The sequence below is a fragment of the Podarcis tiliguerta genome, assembly GCF_965153285.1.
Source record: "Podarcis tiliguerta genome assembly, chromosome: 11".
Taxonomy (NCBI): domain Eukaryota; kingdom Metazoa; phylum Chordata; class Lepidosauria; order Squamata; family Lacertidae; genus Podarcis; species Podarcis tiliguerta.
The window spans coordinates 33,193,437-33,214,715 of record NC_139544.1 but is presented as its reverse complement, the minus strand read 5'-3'; the positions used below and the strand labels follow the sequence as shown (position 1 = coordinate 33,214,715).

General features: G+C 39.2%; 1 protein-coding gene across 2 annotated transcripts in view; it reads left to right on the top strand.

Moving 5' to 3' along the window:
• Positions 1-10,772, top strand: part of MSH3 (mutS homolog 3) — a 53,789-nt gene extending 43,017 nt beyond the window's left edge. For both annotated transcript variants that reach the window (XM_083403708.1, XM_083403707.1), the window contains 7 exons: positions 1,877-1,984; positions 2,272-2,386; positions 3,720-3,877; positions 6,455-6,641; positions 7,114-7,243; positions 7,567-7,741; positions 9,304-10,772. In XM_083403708.1, coding sequence (XP_083259834.1) covers positions 1,877-1,984; positions 2,272-2,386; positions 3,720-3,877; positions 6,455-6,641; positions 7,114-7,243; positions 7,567-7,741; positions 9,304-9,409 — 979 coding nt within the window. In that variant the 3' untranslated portion in view covers positions 9,410-10,772. The remainder of the gene's footprint in view (positions 1-1,876; positions 1,985-2,271; positions 2,387-3,719; positions 3,878-6,454; positions 6,642-7,113; positions 7,244-7,566; positions 7,742-9,303) is intronic.
• Positions 10,773-21,279: the final 10,507 nt, after the last annotated feature.

Genomic DNA, 21,279 nt, shown 5'->3' with positions numbered 1-21,279 from the left:
AGGGATGATGGGAATTGTAGTCTCAAAACATCTGGAGGGCTGAGGTTGAGGAAGCCTGAGTCAGACCATTGGTTCATCTAGCCTAGCATTGTCTACATTGACTGACATCACCCCTCTAGAATTTCAGGTAGATGATGGAGTTTGAACCTGGAAACTTCTGTATATGTGAGCTACAGCCCTTCTTGAGATGATCCACCTGAAATAGATGCTAGTGTGTCTCTAGTTATAGCAGTGCACTCTAGTAACCTAAGATAATCAACAGAATTAAACCAAAATAGGACTGTCCCTAAGGAGTGCAGAATCCAGAGCAGATTACACTATGTGTACCCCTTCATATCCTTCCTGTCTCTGCTGTCGTTCCTCTTCATTGTAGTGGGGGATCTCTTCCTCTCCCCAGCTTACTTTTTGCTGGTAGTGGAGAGGATTTGCCACTACTTTAGCAGAAGTGATCTCCCCCTACCCCCTTACATTTTTTTCTCTTGTTGCTGCTGTTGCAGTGGCAGTGCTGGCAAAGCCCTCCACCTCCCCCCTTCCTGCGTTTCCCTAGAAAGGGCAGAGTTGGAGAGTCTTGCCAGGCAGATGGGGGGGGGGGCAGTGGCGCTGTTGGCCATGGGCACTAACTGTGAAGCCCAGAGCAGATGTCCCTCTTTGCCTCCTGACGAACAACACAATAGCACAATAGCAAAGTCAAAAGAACTTTCAGTTTAAGAATGTGACATTTCTCTAGTAAAAGACTTTTAGAATGTCATTAGGAAATTAATTATAGTGACAGACTGTCCACCTCTTTCCACCAATGGCACTGTTGTACCCAGACAACTTCTACAACAGTTGAAGAAAAACAGCAGCTATGCCTCAGGACCATCACTCATGTATTGCTGGCAACACTTAACATATTCTTCCCCCCTAATGGCAGAGAGGAGCTGCCAGAAGAGCTGGGTAACACAGCTCTACCTTAGCACAGAGTGCTGCAGATCAATATGAGGTAGGTTCTGCTCTTAAAGAAAGACTGCAATGGTACAAAGTCTGTTAGAGAAGAAAGCATGAGGCACTGGTATGGTGGGGTGGTGCCATTCCAACAGCAGTGTTGCTCCTGCTTACCTGGATTGGGCAGGGTGTGTGTGTGTCAGGGCTGCAGCTAAGCCAGGACAGTGTGGGTGCACTGGCAAGAGTGCAGGATTGGCTCCACTGGTGCACCCACATAGCCCTGACTCAGCCACTGCTTTGCCAGCTATTCCTACTCCTGCTTTCTTGCCTAACAAATGGAAAGTTTAGGCAATCTTTAGTATGTAAGTCTGCAGGCAGGGCCTGTTGTCCCTTTTAGTTTGTGTATAGCGTCTACCATCAATCACTTGGCTTGACATGCTACAAAAGAAGAATGTGTCACCTGATATCACGAATGTCTTGCAGTAGTAATTCATAAGAGGAGGGCAAATACTTATTTTAATGCAATAAATTCTTCATCTTTTGGCAGTCCTCATTGCACTGTTAATATACCCTTTCCATATGGTCTAATTTAATTTTGTTTGTCCTTTAAAGAATAGTCCCAACCAGGGTGTTCTCTCTCTCTGTCTCTGTGTGTGAGTGAAACAGAGACAGAAACACACACACACACAGCTCTTCTTAGTAGAGTACCAGCACCTTTTTTTTTCTGCAGCCATTTTTTGCTGACACCCACTGCACATATATGAGTACCAGCATCTCTTTTTTATTTTCAGTTTTTACCCCAAAAAAGTGCTGGTCCAAACCTTTATATAGGAACTTTATATAGCAATATTTTAAAACATTATCCTGTGCTGCCACGGAGTTCAACATTTTATTCATATTAATATTTTATTCACGTCTTTCTCTCTCCACCCCCCCATTTACCTCTGTATAGTGATTTTAACGACCATTACTACACAATATCTAAAGCTGTGGGTCACTTAGCAACTGTGGACTGTATATTTTCCCTGGCTGAGGTTGCCAAACAAGGAGACTACTGCAGGTAATCACTGTCTAAACAATGGTAGAATATTACGGTTAGCTTTGTTGATATATTTTTTTTAAACTAGACTACAAAAAGGAGTACTGTCAAACGTATGTTTGTCATATTTGAGGACACATAGTGATGCTTCAAAAGATTAGACAGTATAGTTCCTGGGTAGGATGGATTGATTTACATTTCCTGTAGATTGTGGCCCGATTGATTCAGTTTCAAAAAAGCAAGAGTCTGGTTTCAGATGCCTCACCCCAAACTCCATCTAACATGCTGTAACATAATTTTCTTTTCAGACCTGTCATAAAAGATGGAAGGTCAGAGATAATGATAAAAAATGGGAAGCACCCTGTGATTGATGTGTTATTGGGAGAGCAAGAGCAGTATGTTCCAAATGATACACATTTATCAGTAAGTATCAGCATCAGTATTTATCAGTAAGTATCAGTAAATACACATTTATCAGTAAGAGAGCCAGTGTGGTGTAGTGGTTCAGAGCGATAGACTCATAATTTTGGGAACCGGGTTTGCGTCCCCGCTCCTCCACCTGCAGCTGCTGGGTGACCTTGGGCCAGTCACACTTCTTTGAAGTCTCTCAGCCCCATTCACCTCACAGAGTGTTTGTTGTGGGGGAGGAAGGGAAAGGAGAATGTTAGCCGCTTTGAGACTCCTTCGGGTAGTGATAAAGCGGGATATCAAATCCAAATTCTTCTTCTTTTTCTTCTTCTTCTTCTTCTTCTTCTTCTTCTTCTTCTTCTTCTTCTTCCACAACACCATGTTTTTGGTGTGGATTAGCCCCCTAAACCCCCCCCAGTAGACTAAAAAGACACTGAACATGGTTTCTTAATTTCATACTGTGCTTGGACTTTCAAAAAGCTTTTGACAGGGTACCTTACGAAAGACTGCCAAGTACGGTAAACTTAACTGTCATGGAATAAGAGTAGGGCCAGGAATTGGTTAAGCAGCAGGAAGCAGAGATTAGGAATAAGTGGGCTACAGGCAGCCCCCTGTTTATGCAAGGGTTATGTTCTGAGACATTACATGTGTTGGTGAAATTGTGTATAATTGAAACCTATTGAAAAAGCAGATAGTGGATAGCTGAATGAATGCCAGTGTGTGGCAGCTATTTCATGCTAGGGATCATTGGGAAAGGAATTGAAAATACAGTAAAACTGCCAGTATCAAAATGCCATTATACAAATCTATGATGTGGCTGCATTTGGAATACTGTGCACAGTTCTCTAGACCATTTACAGTGTCAGAAACTGGAAGTAGCCTGCAGTGATGTGAGAGACAAATGGTATCATGCCCCTACAGTGAGAATCCAATTTAGCATAGAACTGAACCCTTCCTGGGTGGAGGAGAGGAGGAAGTCATTTTTGTCTCAGGTGACAGCTGAGGTGTGGGTCGTGCCTGATATTTTTATGCCATATGTATGTCTCTCCCAGTTTGCTGTCTTTTGACATTGATTGCCAGAAGACCTATTGGTACTACATTATTATGATTGAACAGCTAATTTTGTGTGGAGTGTCTTTATGTCTTCAATATGTATCTGGGAAGTGTGGAATGGGGATGCCAGAGGTAGCTTGACCACAGTTGTTCATGCATTAGAACCTCAAGGTTGGATTACTGCAGTGTGCTCTGGGTGGGTCTACCCTTGACATTGGTCCAGAGGTTGCAGTCCTGGAACTGTTGAATTACCTGCTTTTGAAAAGTATTTTAATGATAGTTTCCCTTTCTCCAGGAAGACGGTCAAAGGGTAATGATAATTACTGGACCTAACATGGGTGGAAAGAGCTCTTACATAAAGCAGGTTGCATTGATCACAGTCATGGCACAAATTGGTTCCTATGTACCAGCTGAGGAAGCAAGAATTGGTATTGTGACCGGTATATTTACCAGGTGAGATGTCAAAGCTTCATGTTTTAAAGATAAGTAATCTTGTAAATTATAATTTCACTTCATAAGACATTTCTTTTAAAATATCATTTGTGTGTGCTGATTGGCTCAGTGTATAGCTTCGTTCTTGAAAAGAAGAGCAAGTTTCTAGCACTCAAGGTCAGTGGAAAAGTTGGAAATATGAAGATGGGTTATGCTTAAAGGCTCAGATTCCACATTGGGCTGTGTATCCTCTACCTACTTAGGGAACACATTTATTTACTTATCATGTCTCCTCCTTTTCATGGCCACATGTTTCTGTCTCCCATTTACATCTCATCATTTCATCTGTTTTGTGGGATGGTCCTATTTCCCGTGAGAGTTACCTTGTGGTAGCTGGAAACTGTCACCAAAGGTTCCTAATGACCCAGTTCAACACTCAGTTTGATCTTTGAGCCATTTTTAACTCACCAATCAGGAATAGATTTGTGATTATGTGGAAAATCAGCTTGCAGCCAACTTAATTCATTGTTAGAAAGAAATTTAACAGTGACTGCTAAAGTGATGTACTTGACACAACTGCCACCTCATCAGATTCCAGGATGTTTTAATTACATGATATTTCTGTCTGTAATGATCTTAAGGAGTATGCAGGTTCTCTCATGACCAGTGTGCAATTCAGACCTGCTTTTCCCTGCTGCATGATGCAGCAATTTGCTTTGAAACTAGGATTTCCTTAAATGCTGTTTGTTTTCAGAGTTTCAGTTTATGAAGTTGCTCGTGATTATCGCTGAAAATTCATATTAATAATTTAGGGTTATAGCAAGTAATCATTTACCCCCTTTGTGCTTTGATGTGTCCGTTGAGTGTATTTTCTTGTACAGGCTATCTAATCTAAATGTAGAAGTCAATTAAACAATGCTGCCCCTGTTGCACATCATCTAATAGGATCAAAAACATTCTGGCAGCAGTGATATACCTCTTTTGTAACTTTAATAAAAAAGAAGCATATTTTTTATGTCTGATAGGTGCAGACAAAAAATCTGAAAAATGTGTTTGGTTTTTTAAATTGTCTATTGAATTTAAAGTTTGATAATTGTACAAAATGCTTTATTCTCTGGAATGTGATTTAGTTGGCTCAGGAGTTATTGAATTGTTTCGAGATAGAATTTGCTCTGTGCAGATGAGTCTCTTATCAACACTTGAAATAAGTAATTAAATTGGATCTCTGCACAATTTGCAATTTGCAACTGTATTGCTGCATGTGTAATAGTGGGGAGAGATGAAAAATTATAATAATTTGGGTGACAAGGGACCTCATCTGCTACATGTATTACTAATAATTGACTAGAGACCTGGAAGAACAACCATAATCTAGGAAAACATACAATATTGTATCACTAATAATTGACTAGAGACCTGGAAGAACAACCATAATCTAGGAAAACATACAATATTTGGGAGTAAATTAATACTAGAGAATACCTTTTTTACTTCTTTGGAATTAACTGAAAGAAAAACTATGAAGTACTAACAAATTGGTTGTCGTTGAGTAGCATACTAACTGGAATTTGCTGGGGATTGACTTCCAGTGCCTTGTGGTGGTGGCAAATTGGTTTTGTCTTAGCAGCAGTGAACTAACACATACATCATTCCTGAAGTACCTTTGCCAGCAAAGTTATTTTCAAGTGCCCAATTATTATTTTTTTTAATGCTTTTAAACACAGAGCAAGTAATAAGAGTATATTAGCGGATGCCTTAATAGTTTACTTTTTACATTTTTGATGAGGATTAAATGTATTTATTCTAAGTAATATTGTACCTCGGTGCTATATACAATAGATGCCAAAAGCAAGTTCATTTCTTATCTAATGGTTTTTGTGTATCATTTGGACCACTTATCACTGTTGGACCAGAGTAGAATTGTTATTTATCATGGACAAAAGAGATTTGTTTTTACAGCTGCTCCTGAAAATGGCTAAAAGATAAAGGCCACTTCTGCTAAGGAAGTCCTGGGGAAAAAGTTTCCATGAATGTAATTAGTTTAACAAATGGTTAGGGTGCAACACATACGGCAGTATACATCTGCATTGTTGTCTAGATGTTCATGTAATTTCCAGTGAAGTATCAAGCATAACTAAATATTTTAAACCTTCAGTACGAAAAGTTTGTCAAAACATATCCTGGCTCAAAAAAGTATTTATTTAACAAAATTTATATGATTGTAAGAAAACATTCAGGCAGTTTGCAGAAATATAAAACAAAATAGTAAAATTAATTGCAGGAAGAGAGCATACATCTTGTTTTCTTGCAATAAATATTTGAAGACCATGGGATGATATTCAACTAAGTTTTACTCAGAGTAGACCCATTGAAATTAATAAACACTTTTATATTTTGGAGTTCTTTTTTGTGTACATCAGTAACCAGATAATACTTTTATGTACAGCAGATGCAGCAAAATTACGTAAAAGAAGTTCAGATGATTTTTACTCATCCTTTATGCATTTTTAATTTTAAAAACTGAATGGTGTGTGCTTCCTGGTTTTCTAATTTGTATTACTTTCTAATAATACTGAACAATTTTGTTTTATTTTGCAGAATGGGTGCCACAGACAACATATTCAAAGGTCAGAGCACATTTATGGAAGAACTGACAGAAACAGCTGATATAATTGCTAAAGCAACTTCCAATTCACTAGTAATTTTAGATGAACTTGGGAGAGGAACTAGCACACATGATGGAATTGCAATTGCTTATGCTACCCTGGAATACTTTATTAGAGATGTAAGTGCATTATCTGTCCCTTTGAATGATCTAAGTCAGAGCTTTTCAAACTGTGTGTCGTGACACGTTAGTGTGAAGTGCGAACGCTCCCCATGGTTTGCTAGTAAAACTGAATTACTGTGTTGCAAAATGATGCATGTCTAAAAAGTGTGTCACCAACATTAAGTTTGGAAGGCTTTAAGTTGTGAAAATGAGTTGTCCCCAGATGATTATCTCAGTGCACCTCCCCTTGAAACAGATTCCGTGGAACTGGTCCAGGATACAATTATCAGCAGTAACAAAAGCCACAGAGGATTGAGAAGGAGCAGGGTTCACACCTTGTCCCATTCTTGATAAAGACCATCTGTCAAGACAACTAAGGCTGATTCAGTCAAATGACTAGGACTGAACCCAGTTCCCTCTTCCTCTCCCTCACCTTCTCTAAATAGGAAGTATGCATATTTTAAAGCCTTAATATATTTTATTTCTCTAGGTTGGTTCATTGACGCTGTTTGTCACCCATTATCCTCCAGTGTGTGAATTAGAAAGGGCCTACCCGAGACAAGTTGGGAATTACCATATGGCTTTTTTGGTGAATGAAGATGATCGTGAACAAGAAAGGGGTATGATATCAAATTTACATACATATACATACATATATATAAAAATATGAATGAATATACATTTCACATATCACATCTTTCTTCCAAGGAGCTCAAGGTGGCATACTACTTACCATTTTATCCTCGCCACAACCATGTGGGGTTGGTTAAGCTGTGAAAGGTCACCCAGCGAATGTGACTAAAATGATTGAAAAGCTAGCGCAGTATAGTGGTTGACTTGAAGTAAGATTTCCAGGTTTTTGAGATGAATAAAATATAAACCATACTGAACTCAATTATGACATCTTCATACAAATGTATGTTTTTGTTTTTTGTTTTCCTAGGATCTGAAGCAGAAGAAAATCCTGAATTTGTCACTTTCCTTTATCAAATAACAAGAGAAGTTGCCACAAAGAGTTATGGGCTAAACGTTGCTAAACTAGCAGATGTTCCTGATGAAATTCTTAAAAAGGCAGCTCGCAAATCAAAAGAACTAGAGAGATTAGAGAATATGAAAAGGTTAGAGAATGGATTGATTGACATCTTAGTAATAAAACTTTCACATATATCATCTGGGAGAGCCTTTCTGAGCAGCCATAAAAAGTAGATTTAAAAGATTTTCAAGAAGTGCCTAAATGCTTAATTACATTAACGTCATTACAACCTACAGTCTAAGGAGCTAAACATGAATTCTGTTAATGAAAAAAACTTCTTTAGGGAACTGTATGTTTTTCTTTAACAATTGTGATGACTACTCATTATTTATAATGGCCTGATGTAGCAAAAATGACCTGATACAACCAAAACCAGTCACGGCATGGCTCAGGGTCCATCCTAGCCATGTCAACAGAGTGCTAATGTCACTTCTTCAACCCATTAGCACATGTCTCAAACAGCTATAGGGGTGTAATATGGAAGTCTCGCTTTAAATATAACATTTATATTTTGGATTGAGGATTCAGAAATGTAAGTGAAATAGTTCTGGGACTGAGGACTCTTCCAGATGGACTCCTGTTCATTAAACAGCGATGTGGTATCACCTCCCTGTAAATGTTTGCAAACAATCAGGGTGTGTGCTCCTAGAAGACTTCTAAAAAGTAATGAAAAATAAATTACTAGTGCATCTTAAAAAAGGTCCCAACAAGTACTGTTCATTACTGCTTTAAAGGGCTAGGGCAAGACGGAACTGTTAAACACATGCTTCATTCATTCTTTCATACATTTTAAACACTATTTAAATTTGGTCAATGCTTTCTTGACACCCTAAATAACTTGATAGTTTGGTAATAATTCACTATAAAAAAAGATTAAACTGTTTACCATTTGCAAACTTGAAAGGGGAAGAAAATTTAGAATCACAGTTTTTATGGCCCTAATGCAGGGGTTGCCATTTGGGTGCTTATGGGCACATATGTGCTCCCGCAAATGGCCTTCCTGATTGGCCACTTGGCCCCCTCTTTTTGCTGAAATTAGACTTAAAAGAAGCATTGTTTCTGGCCAGTAGAATGGGTTGCAGTGTGTGCTTGGTTGTGGGCCAACAGCAATTCAGTTTGCAAATGTGTCCATGCATCCAAAAATATTGGTGTCTCCTGCCCTAATGTTTTCAAAAATTTGCTTTTGTCTTCTGAATAACCCCAGGGTAGTATATTGCACTTTTTATTGTAGGAATTAGATATTAATTCTAGTATTTTCTGTGTGAAAATTCACACAATAGTAGGAAGTGAGGTTAAAATAAATATTTCTCCAGTGTGTGGGATTCCTCATTGGCACACATGTATGGGACAGGCTGGATTATGCTTTCACTTTAAATAATAATACTTTCTGCAGTAAAAAATATAAATATGTGTTTTTAACATAGCTTTCATTTCGTTAAAGTATTCTAGCGGATTCCCCCCATGTTCTTTTCTTTCCACACCACCATTGTGACATCAAATGTAAATGCATTCATAATGCTTTGTCTAGTTAGAAAAATTGGCCTTGCCTTTCTTCGTCTAATTCTTCTTTACTGAGATATTTAAATACTAATGAACTGATCATTTAATGAAGTTCTAACACTGAACTTGGTGTTTGTTTGCTTTTAGAAAAAGGCTGATGACCTTTGTTAAAATATGGAATACTACCGATTCTGGAGAACTGCAAAGATGGAAAAGTATGTGCGAAACAGATAATGATTTCAGCCAACTTTAAAGATTCCTTAAAACCTGCCAATAGAAAATGGAAATAGCATAGACGATTTAAATTAATTTATTATAGAAAGCTATATATTCATGCAGTGAAATTTCAAATCATAGGTGTGTATCTGATGAATGGGTGGTTCACATGGACATTTTTTTCATTTCATTCATGCAAACTGTCTCCAGTGATGTAGTTATGTGGAATAGCATACTATGTGCCAGATAAGTAGAAGACACCAGGAGATCCATGATTACAACTCCTGTGGTGGTGGTGGTAGCAACAACTACAGGGCTCAAGAAAGTTGAGGCTTCTCCACCACATTCCCAAATTACTCCTCTAAAGTTAGTATTTTCCCAGTGCAGAGAAACAGACAGGTAACCACATAGTACCTGTATGTTTCTTTCCCATAGGATAAAAAAGTCTGTCAGGAATTTAGTTTTGGAACCCACACGTGAGTGGGTGGGTATTAAGCATCATTCTCCCAATGCTGTGGCCAGATTCAGTTTGGGAGGTGCCTGTAGTTGCTGTTCACTTTAAAATGAAGTAACAAAAAAAGCATGGGACATCACTTCATGGGTCTCCTGCCACATTACCCAGAGATGTAAACTAGCATAGCTACTGCAGCCGTGAAAATCACTACAGAATGAACCATTTACATGGTGCCTTCTTGACATGATCATGGGCACATAATACGGGCAAAATCATGTAAAGAAAAATCTAGCAGAAATGGGCCCATGTGAAATGGTTCATTGATTTAAATGCAGTAGATATTTTGTAAGCTCCAGTTGTTTTTTCAAACTGCTGTCTGGTGGGTTTTTCCATTGAAGATCAAGTATTTTGTTACTTATTTTGTTATTATGTTTCCCAAACTTTATCAACATCATCTCCAAACTGTACTTTATTTAAAATACTTAAAAATGCTTTTTATAGTTTGATGATGTTAACTAATTTTAGATGGAAAACATGAAAATCATGTTTATAAATTACAGGAAAACACATTTGTATTAAATAAAATGATGATTTTAAAAGGATACATTGATTTCTATTAATGTTACAATGACTGAACAGTATGATTTAGCAGATGTTGAATAATTTTGTTTACTATCAATTCAGTAATACAGAATAATATTTCATGATGCTTATTTTTTTACTGATGTGAGTCGTTTCTTGCTGACATTTGTCCTGACTCATTCCCACAGAATATACTGAAAATATTCAATGTATGTGCATCTCTCTTTATGCTCTTGAAATGCCCATGAAATCTTGATAAAAATAGTATTGCTACTACAGCAGATGCATTTGCAAGCCCAAACAAAACAAGTACAAGTCAGTTTGTCAAGCACTCAGTAAGAATAAATTATCTAACTAACTACTGTATTTTTTAACTTCTATTAAGTATACAAAATGAAAACGTACACAGAGTCGAAAATGCTATAATTCTTTCTGCTTGAAGCTCTTTGATGCTGGTATTGATAAAGCTTCTTACTGATGGCATATGATGTTTTGTATGGAGGATATTAGTTTAACATCCTTGGTTATATAGTTTCAAAATTAATGAATTGGCTCCAAAGAATCATTAGTGAAACTTCTGTACACGGAAATCTCTGGCAGTGGCTCTGATTTTGACTTCTGATACTTTCTCTCTGCTGCAATTTAAAAAAAGGAATCCAGAAATTTGGAGAGACTCATCAGAATGCTTCCCATTGCCGCATTAGTTGCTGCAGTTAGGTAGATAAACTTTGAGGAGCATGCCTAAAGTGTTTGGATGCACCAAAGGCTCTCTTTAGATCATAGGAGCCAACTTCAAGGGGCCAAGGGGTCTTTGGCCCTCCCAATAAAATATTTGAGGGGCTGCCCCCCACGTTGGTGAACATTGTCATTCAAATGGTGTGCATGCACTATGTTATGTGATCAATTATGTGGGGTGGGGCTTACCTCCCCCCCCCCCATATTTTATTCAAGTTGGCACCCCTGCTTCAGATACTAGGCTTTATGTATTATATTTGTATATACAGAGGAACACCCCGATTTAAACTTCATAGGATTTTTGAAGCCTTGTCAAAATTAAACTTATTTTGGCAAATGTGGTGTCTCATAAGTATTGACAATTAATGGAAAGAAGCATACACTTGTTGGCATTTTATTTATGCAAACGACTGATATTATTTGCATGTTTATCCAAAACAATGGTGGTTCTTCGTAGTCTCCGTGAAGTCTCACATATTGCATCCCTGCACAAAGCATCATTTGCAGTTTTCTAAAGGTAGGTGAAAGTTTGGGAGGGGAGCCCACACCTCAGCACACACGCTCAAAGTGACATGGCTCCTGCTTTCCCACTCGGTTCTTCCTTAACCTCTACAGCTTCAGGACGAACTTTTGCCATTTTTCATTGAGAGAGCATTTCTTTTTCCTTTATTCCTACAGTGTTCTTCTTTTGTATATTGGTGTTTTGTTGCAGTCCAGTCTGTGCTGGTGGGCATCTTCCCTGCTTCTAAATGTGGCACAACAGGCACCTTGGTCATTTACGGTCAACTTTGAGGCAGTTTCCAAAATGCCTGCCTTAGTTGAAGGTATGACTATTAAACCCTGCAGGTACCACATGAAGTGTAAAGCATGCGCAGCAAACAAGGTCAAAATGTGACCTGCTTTGGTATCCAGTTACAACCTTCCTGTTACCTGTTGTTCTCCAGACCACTGGGAATCATAGGACCAGCTTTATTCCATGCACTAAATTACTGGTTGTTTCGAACTCAGTGCCCACTTCTCCCAGTGCCCACTCATCAGTATCTAGCTACCAGTCCTTGGTATCCAGCCAATCCCTGCTCCATATCTGTGTAGTCATCACTTGGCTTAGTAATTACCATTAATTGTCAGGTTTTGCTATGTTACTTTAAAATTAGAATAGGGAGGAAAATCCTCCCAAGGCGGCATTAAAAACTAAACATGCAATACAAGGTCTTGGTGTTCAAACACAAAATTAAATTTAAAAGAATTAATATGCCTACCTGAAAAATTTCTATCGGCAGGATCTTCATCTATACATCTTTAGTGGCAAGTCCCAATCTTTGCAGCAGGTATTGTAGTTCGTTATGGGTTTCTACTGGAAGTGACCAAGGCAACATCTGTTGCTGCTGTCTTGTCCATTTTAAGGTAAGTCTGGGCACTTTTAGTTCTGCTTCTAAATAGATAATTACTGGCAGTCATTTACACTTGGATTACATGGAAAACAATAGTTTGGAATGTGGGGAGATGCATAAACACCATGAGCCATTTTCCAAATTGCCGCTGCAGCACCTACCGGTATTTCATGAAGTCTGTTTGCCTCTTCTTGGTGGCTTTGCAGGTGAGCCCTCGGGCTTCCTCTGTGACCTGGCCTATTGCAGGCTGGATCATCCTCTTGCTGCCAAACTGGTCAATGGCAGGAGGAATTAGAGGGTGTTTCCCTGGACATGGGACCAACTGACCAATGGTAGCACTTGGCCTCGCATCCAGGGCAGGGATAAATTCCTGGCCTGCTGGGCCCTTTGGCCTCTCTCCGCTCTGGTTCTGAAACATGCTACCTAAATTCACAAAAGTTGTCTTAAGTGTAGGGATGTTTCAATGATTTCAATTATAATACAATCTTTTTGTGTTATACAGGTGACTCCCCACTTACGAGGGGTTTATGATCTGGGGGGCCACCACACGTAAGCAAAATGCGTGTAAGTAGGGAGCCTGCAGCAATACAGCTTCCCACCCAATACAGCTGTTCAGTGGGAATTTTTCCCCCAGCACTGCATGTATACATGTGTTGCACGCGAGTCAATTGCGTGTAAGTGTGTGGGGGGGGGGGTTGCCTGTATTATACTAATGTCATTTATAGTCAAATTATCTGTAAATGTATAAGGAACTGGTGGCATGTGCCTCTACAGTAATCCTTGGGCCAGGTATTCTATTCATTTGTCTGATCACCTGCTGGTTTTCATAAAATTGTACAAAAAGTAATGTGATAAATAAAATGCTTAGAAGGGGGGAAAAAACCCTGCAAAGATTTCTAGATATTTTTATCTCCTGTGCTTATGTAACACAAACTAAAGTTTCAGAGTACAGAGCCTTTTCTCCTGCCTGCATATTAAAACAGATTTTTCTTCCCTAAATATGGAAAATTAAAATTCAGCTATTGTCCAGATACTGCAAACCTTCTGAATGTTGAAAAGTGCTTATTTATAGTACCTAGCATACTGGTAAAATTACATTGCCATGTTATTCTAATAATTGAAGAAAAGGCAAGTAATTTGATCGACATTAAATCAGTATAGTAACTCCTTCAGATGATTTACATCTCTTTTCCCAAGTAAACCTTTGAAGCAAGTTCCATTGGTTTCAGTGTAAATTAGTTCCAAGGAAACCCAAGATATTCTGCATGTAAATCAGTGTTCAGATATTGGTCAAATGATTGCCTACTATTTGGTTTGATCAGATGGTACAATGCATCAAGAATAGCCTTGTATAAGTGACCCCCTCTCTTGTGTAAATAAAAGCAATGACAAAAGTGAAGGTCACTTACTCACCTGAGGCCAAGCATGAGGGGTGGCAGTTTACTAGGGATCAAAGATCAAGGAAGACCAGGCTGCAACCCAGAGGCTACACTGTAGATCATGCTTAGGATATTTATGAAAGCCCATATCCCTGTCTTTATGTATTAGATCTTATGAGATTTGTTAGGTGGATTTGTAGCTGGTTGAATCAGTGGTTCTGACTGGCTCTAAATGACGGGTGGATTGGATTCCATGCGATCTCATAGTATGGCTTCTGAAAACAACAGGAGTTCTTTGAAGAAGGAACTACTTTTTTTCAATCGAGTGTAATTATTACCGTTCTTTGTTACTCCAGAAAAGCATTGTTTTAGTATTGTGTCTTGCATCAGTCAGAATTGGGGAAGTTTTAGAGGCCTGCCTTCATTCAAGCATATTGGAATCATGTCTGAAGCACAAGTGTCTTTTATACTTGGCATCCGCCAGTTAACCAAATTGTCACATTAACTTTGTCCCGGTCCATTTAAAAGACAAAAGTGAATGCATATACAATACAGAGATGCACAGTAATTTTTTTCCATATCAAGGCTGTTAGTTTGAAGTGCTGTTATAGACAATATCTTTTCTGGAGCTCAAGGTCTCTGCAGCATCTTGAATGGAACTAGCGATAATACCCATGAAGAGGTGGTTAGTTTGATTGTTGCCAAGGCTGCAGTATTATTATTTTTTTACTCATTCATCAAAAGTCTGATTTGTGCTATAAATTAAATGCATTTCATGAATCTTCTGCTCTGAACTGCCAGTGACCTGCTGCTAGGCTCACAAATAAAGCTTTTATGGGAGCACTGTGCAACGTATCCTTTGCCAAAGTAGAACATTTGTGGCACTCACTTGCAATGGGGAGGATGTTATTCTGTACTGTATGTTCTAGCTTTATAAAAGAAATGCAAGCAGAATCCTTCACCTTGCTTACATATGACAGATACATCTTTTTTAATTAGTTGTGTTTTAGAAAGCAAGCAATTTCAACTGCAGTGGCGAAAAACTAGAGAGATGCATATTTGTTACAGCATTATATGCATCTTGCCTTTGCATGATGCAGACTTTGATTACCAGATTAATATCCACACCTAAGTGTTTGGAGGTGATCTAACACCATGTTGTTCTAGAACAGGAAAACAGACATGAATGGGTTTGGCACCAGCTTGGCTACAGGAAGGAGGTGTACAAAATGGCACCCAACAGCCTTAGGGACTCCACTCCAGATTGTGTAGGGTCTATTCCTTAGCCCTTTCAAGTTTTCCTTCTCCTTGATGGGCTGCCTTCCCAGCCTCATCAGCCCTTCACTTCCCTCTACAGCACATGTAGAAACTACCTTCTTGACTGTTGGACCCACTATTGGTCTCATCTCAATCTGCCAGAGCCTGTCTTGGCATACAGGGAATTCCCTGCAAAAGCTTTTGCAATTGTTTTGCAGTGCCCCCCCAAAAGCACAGCAAGTAATATATCAAACCAGAGTTCCAAGTTAATGCCACTGTAGTTAACAGCACTCAAATTCCCACATTGTCTTATTTACTCCAAAGTTTTGCAATTGTTTTGCAGTGAAAACCCCACATTTTGCATCGCCTCCCAGAACTGTGACTGACTTGCCCCAGGTGAGGCTCTATTGCTCATCCCAAATCTGTGATACAAGAAGACGACACAGGTTTGGAATGTAATTGTTTCGCAGCATTTTACAGTGCTCCCCCCACAAAATACAGAGGTAAGTTATACATTGATGCAAGGGTTCCAGTTAATACTACCCAAAATCCACCATTGTCTTATTTACTGCAAACCATTGCCAAACTGACCTACCATGTGCCTGCAGGAGATTACTGGGCTGGGATACAACTTAGCAAAATATATATGCAGAAAAAATGCATATTCAACAGAGCCCCATTCAGTTTTTTGGATTATAGAATTATGTTTTTAATTGCTCTGGGAAACACTGATGTGGCTGAATCTACCCAAGTATTTTAAGAGTAACTTATATAGTCGTCATGAAAGATGTCTGGTTATAAATGATCTATTACAACAGTGATTATAAAACCAGCGATTCCTCAGTTCACTGCAATTCATTTTTTGTTTAAAAGCCAACATCTCCTTGAATTTTTCCAACAAGTTCCCCAACTTGCTCAATCTGAGGTAGAATCCAGAAAATGGTGCTGGCAAATGAGCTGCATAAAGTTTTGTTCACTGAAATACACTCCCCCCCCCCCCCCTGCAAACTTCTCCATGCCTTCCACAAGCACAACCATTGCCCTCTCTTCACCAAAGAGAGGGCAAGCTCTGTCGGCTCCCCTTAATAAAATTACAGCTGAATTAGTGTGATTATGAAGGAAAAGATTAGAATTTAACAAAATCAGTTAAAATGTGTCAGGCTGAAACATTGCAGAAGCCGCTGTCAAAATGCGGAGTTCTGATGTTGCTGCCAAGTTCTAGGCAAAAATAAATCAAAGCAACACTTTACTCCCTTGCAATTAACCAAATGAAAACTGCAGCATGTGGCATGGAGACAGACTGTCCCTTTTGCTTATGCAAGCAGAGGGAATTCTGTTCTGGCTAATATTTAAGAAGTTATCCTGCCCCCCGCTGACCCATACCCACCTCATGATTGTTGACTGCTTTAATGCATTGATCTGCACCAGTATCTTATAATTTCCATAGGTGATGCAGACATGTAACTCCCTTTTACTTGGGCATTGATGGGTGTTTAAATGGGTGTTTCCAACATTAGAGCCATTTATAATTGCCAAGAGAGAAAGAGAAAACCTCAATTTGTGAAAGCGCCCTTAATTCAGGATGAATTAAATCAAATCACACACAAAACAGCACACCAGGAGGAAGAGCATTGCAAGTGAGTAAGTAAGTCCTGGGATCATGTGTAAGCACTTTCATGTGCTTAGTCCATAGCAGGAAAAAAACCTCCAAAAGCAGTCCAATATGTTTATTGTGACCAGCCTAACAGGAAGCAACCCAAAAAGTAAAATTGGGAAACCCTCCAAATTAAAAATTAGCCTGGATGTTTAAGACTTCAAATCTGTATTAAGATTCAGTCTGGAGGTATAAATTGCAAATTGAATTTCTGATAGGTACTGCAGCTATGGTTTCAAAAATGCTTACTTCTAAACATTTGGAGGGGAAACACAGTACAGTGGTACCTCGGGTTAAGAACTTAATTTGTTCCAGAGGTCTGTTCTTAACCTGAAACTGTTTTTAACCTGAAGCACCACTTTAGCTAATGGGGCCTCCCGCTACTGCCATGCCGCTGGAGCACGATTTCTGTTCTCATCCTGAAGCAAAGTTCTTAACCCGAGGTACTATTTCTGGGTTAGTGGAGTCTGTAACCTGAAGCGTATGTAACCTGAAGCGTATGTAACCCGAGGTACCACTGTACATTTAGCGGGAAAGAAATGTATCCCAATTCCCTTTCCCTGATTATATTGCTTACAGTCTTTTTGAGGATTTTGCAGGTTCAGCAGCTTATGCCCATTTGGGAAGATTTCTTCCTGAGAACAGTGGAATTCTCATACAGCTTCTCAGCTTGACTATGTGATGACATCACTGAGAACAAATGAAGCCAATTCAGAGGGAGGGTAATGTTTATGGAATCAAATTACCAGCACTTTTACCAATCAGGGATCATGTTCTAAGCATGATAATATGCAGCCAAACAGATTGGAGAGAAAATAACTCAATTCAGGGAACACGTTCTGCAAGAAACAGATGTGTGCATGTTGTACATAAGTTTCTGTCCTGTTTCAAGCCCCCTCCCACCCAGTCACTAAAAGAGGGGTGCTTTTCCCAGGGGCAGAACTGTACAACAACGTAAGTTTAACGTTTAATAGTGCAACTGGGTTTTTGGTTTTTTTTTTACTGTGGACATAACAGTTGAATTGAAAGTTGTGTACTACTTCAGCTGTGAAGCACACAATTCTCTTCTCTCTCCCTTTCCCACTGCTGTTTACAACCGTTTTTACATTCCTGGTAACTTAGAGCAAAAAAAACCACCTCACTTAAGAAATAAATACCCTGGGAACATGCACTTTTGTGTTTTAAACTCACTTAAAACATAGCACCACCAAGACTACAGAAACAAAGTGCTGTTTCCTTCAGCTGCTCTTTCCCTTTACTTGGAAAGAAGAACCATTTTGTTGTAGAAAAGGATAATACAGTTTTAAAGAAAAATAAGGGAATGAGCATCAGTTGCCATCCCCAGACTATTAAATGTTGTTTTAGGATGTTGTGGTAACCAGTCCCAGCAAGCTCATTCATGTCTGCTACGATGCTGACACTGAGCCTGTTTCTTGCTGCTCTCTAAGTGGTCAATTAGGCTCCCTAAGGCCATGGTACACAGGCTCCCAAATCTGTGACACCAGTCATGTTTAATGCCTTGCAGTTTGTGAGTGCTAGTTCCAGATATATCTGCTGACACCAATTTATGGTAAGCATAAATTGGTGATAGAAACTTCTTTTCCTAACTCAGATTGCAATCCTAAGCACACTAACTTGGAAGCAAGCCTTTTCCCTTCACTGTGGAGCACTGATAAACAGGAGTGAACTATTACTCCAGCAATTCTGAAGATGACCTTAATGTAACTTGCTTTTTATCATAATGGCATTTAGATGCATTGGACCACAGTGCTCTTAATAAAGTTTCAATAGGTAAACTTAAAATTGAGCCTATTCTGAAATCTGGGGATCTTATATCTTATCTGAAAAATGTTTTTTCCCCCAGAAAAAGCCTTTTGCTTAAGCACCAATAGTGACATTTTAGAGTTCATTTTCCTTCCTGTGCTAAAACTTTTTGCAAAAGTCCTGGCTAAGTGGAAAATATACCCAAATTAAAAATTGTGGCGATTGCTAATAGAATAGAATTTGTGAGGAATTCTTTACACTAATTGTTTATAACATAACACCATTCAACCTTTAGTAAAATGTGGCAATCCAATAATCATCAGGAACCCTCTGTTGTAAAAGCTATTACATCCCTTTGCAGACTTGAGTTGTTGTTGCTATTGGTACATATTTCTGTTCTTCCCTTCAGCATTTCTACTCCCACACCAGCTAACAAACATATTGGCTGGAAAGGGATCCTGGAGAGGGAGATAGACTTTATATAGACCAGGGTAGAGAATCTGATTCACTCCAAGGACACATTTCCCTTTGGACAATCTTTCTGGGGCCACATGGCAATGGTGGCAGGATCAGAGGGAAAAGTAGGTGGACCAACAAGCGTAAGTCTTAACTTTGTAGAGTAGACTAGTTTCCTCACACTCACATATACTTCTATCCAGGCATACAAAACTCATTATCAGAGTTCCAGGACACATTCCAGCCAGGCAAAAACATGAGAGTGGGCATGGAGGGAATCCCAAGGAATTCCATAGAATTCTAGAGTTGGAAGGCACCCTGAAGATCATCTGATCCAGCCCCCCGCGATGCAGGAATATGCAGCTGTCCCATATGGGGACTGAGCCTGCCACCCTGGCATTATCAGCACCACGCTCTAACCAATTGAGCTATTCAGGTTGATGTGGGGAGGGCTGCATTTGGACCCTGGGACTGGGGTTTTCCAACCCTATTACTGAATACAATAGTTCCCTCCTGACCATCAGATATGCATTGACGCTGCTCTGAAAACATAGGCAAACACAACTGGGAGAGAGAAAATCTTCCCACATTGAGCACTGAGAGCTCTCAGTAGTACAAGCCAGACTGGAAGCCTAATCCAATATTAGATCATGTATTAACAAGATGGCGAAATGGGTATTTGGGTTGTCAATGTAATATCAATACAATGTCCAGAAGAGATGAAAAGATGCAAATTTCTTGCTAAGGATTATTTCGAAAGGGGATGGGGGGCCTGCCAGTAACAATGCATTTATATAAATCGAGGTTGCAGGTGCATTTGACCCTTTCAATTCCTGGATCCAGCAAGCGTTGAAGTCTAAGGAAAGATTCAAATTGTTGGAATAACCAGACAAGCTTCCTTATAATGACCCTCTAAATATGGGTCATTAAGGTAACAAAGGAAATTAGGCTCTGTGTCAGACACAAAATGTGTGGGTCCCACTCCCTCAACTCACTGGTACAGTGGTACCTCAGGTTACATACGCTTCAGGTTACAGATTCCACTAACTCAGAAATAGTACCTCGGGTTAAGAACTTTGCTTCAGGATGAGAACAGAAACCGCGCAGCCGCAGGGCAGCAGCAGCTGGAGGTCCCACTAGCTAAAGTGGTACCTCAGGTTAAGAACAGTTTCAGGTTAAGAACGGACGTCTGAAACGAATTAAGTATGTAACCAGAGGTACCACTGTAGTTAGTTAGTCTCCTAATGTTCCTCAACAGGGTTTCTTTTCTATATGTTTAATCATTCTAGCTTTAAGAATGTTTTCCATCAATTTCCATGAGAAATAAGCTACTCAGGATATGACTTTGTTGCCTTGCTTTGATGTAGGGAAGGTTAAGCATTTATTTTTCTTTTAATTTATAAACGAATATACTTCTGAGTTCCTAGGGAGGGAGACATGTATATAGAAACCACAATCTTATTTTTGGGATGGCTCTGTTTCACGTCCAAACTGATTGGCATTAAACCACCTAAGTTTAGCATTACAGCAAACTCAATTCCAGCTGTCCACACTGTGTTGCTTTCAGTGGAAATGCGCATCCACATTTTAGCATTAGTCATGTAATAACTTCTAAGAACATGACAAGAGTTGAATCCAGGGTGACAGGGTGTTTCTTCCAGGAGCGCGCGCGTACACACACACACACACAATTTAGAAATAAATTAATCTTGAGTAATGTTTCCATTTTTAAAAGATCAAAAATAGCCCTGATAAAAGGATTCCTGGGTCTTCTATTGAGATTTTTCAGTGCAACCTCTTTCTACATAATAGCAACCTTTAATCCAGACCCCTCATTTTCCTTCCTCTCAGTTATAGTGCTTGTCAACTTGCATTACAGATGAATAACAGAGAAACATAAAGACATACCCTTGGGTAGAACACTTGCTCAGCTTTGCAGGATGGGAAAGCTTCATCATACAAAATAATTACAGTAGTAAGTGATAATAACTGTAACATTTTACAATCCTGACTGAGCACCATGGGGTATTTTTTAAGAAAGAAAACAATGAACACCGTAGAACTCTAATAATGCCCATTTAAAACAAAGAAACTAGAAGTATGTGAATTGGTCAAAATTTCTCTGAAGACATCATCCCTTCTGGATAAACACTGCCCAATTCCAGAAACACCGTGCAGTTCACAGACACAGAAGTGCAATTACTGCTAACCAGCCTTCTTGGGGTCATGTGCTGT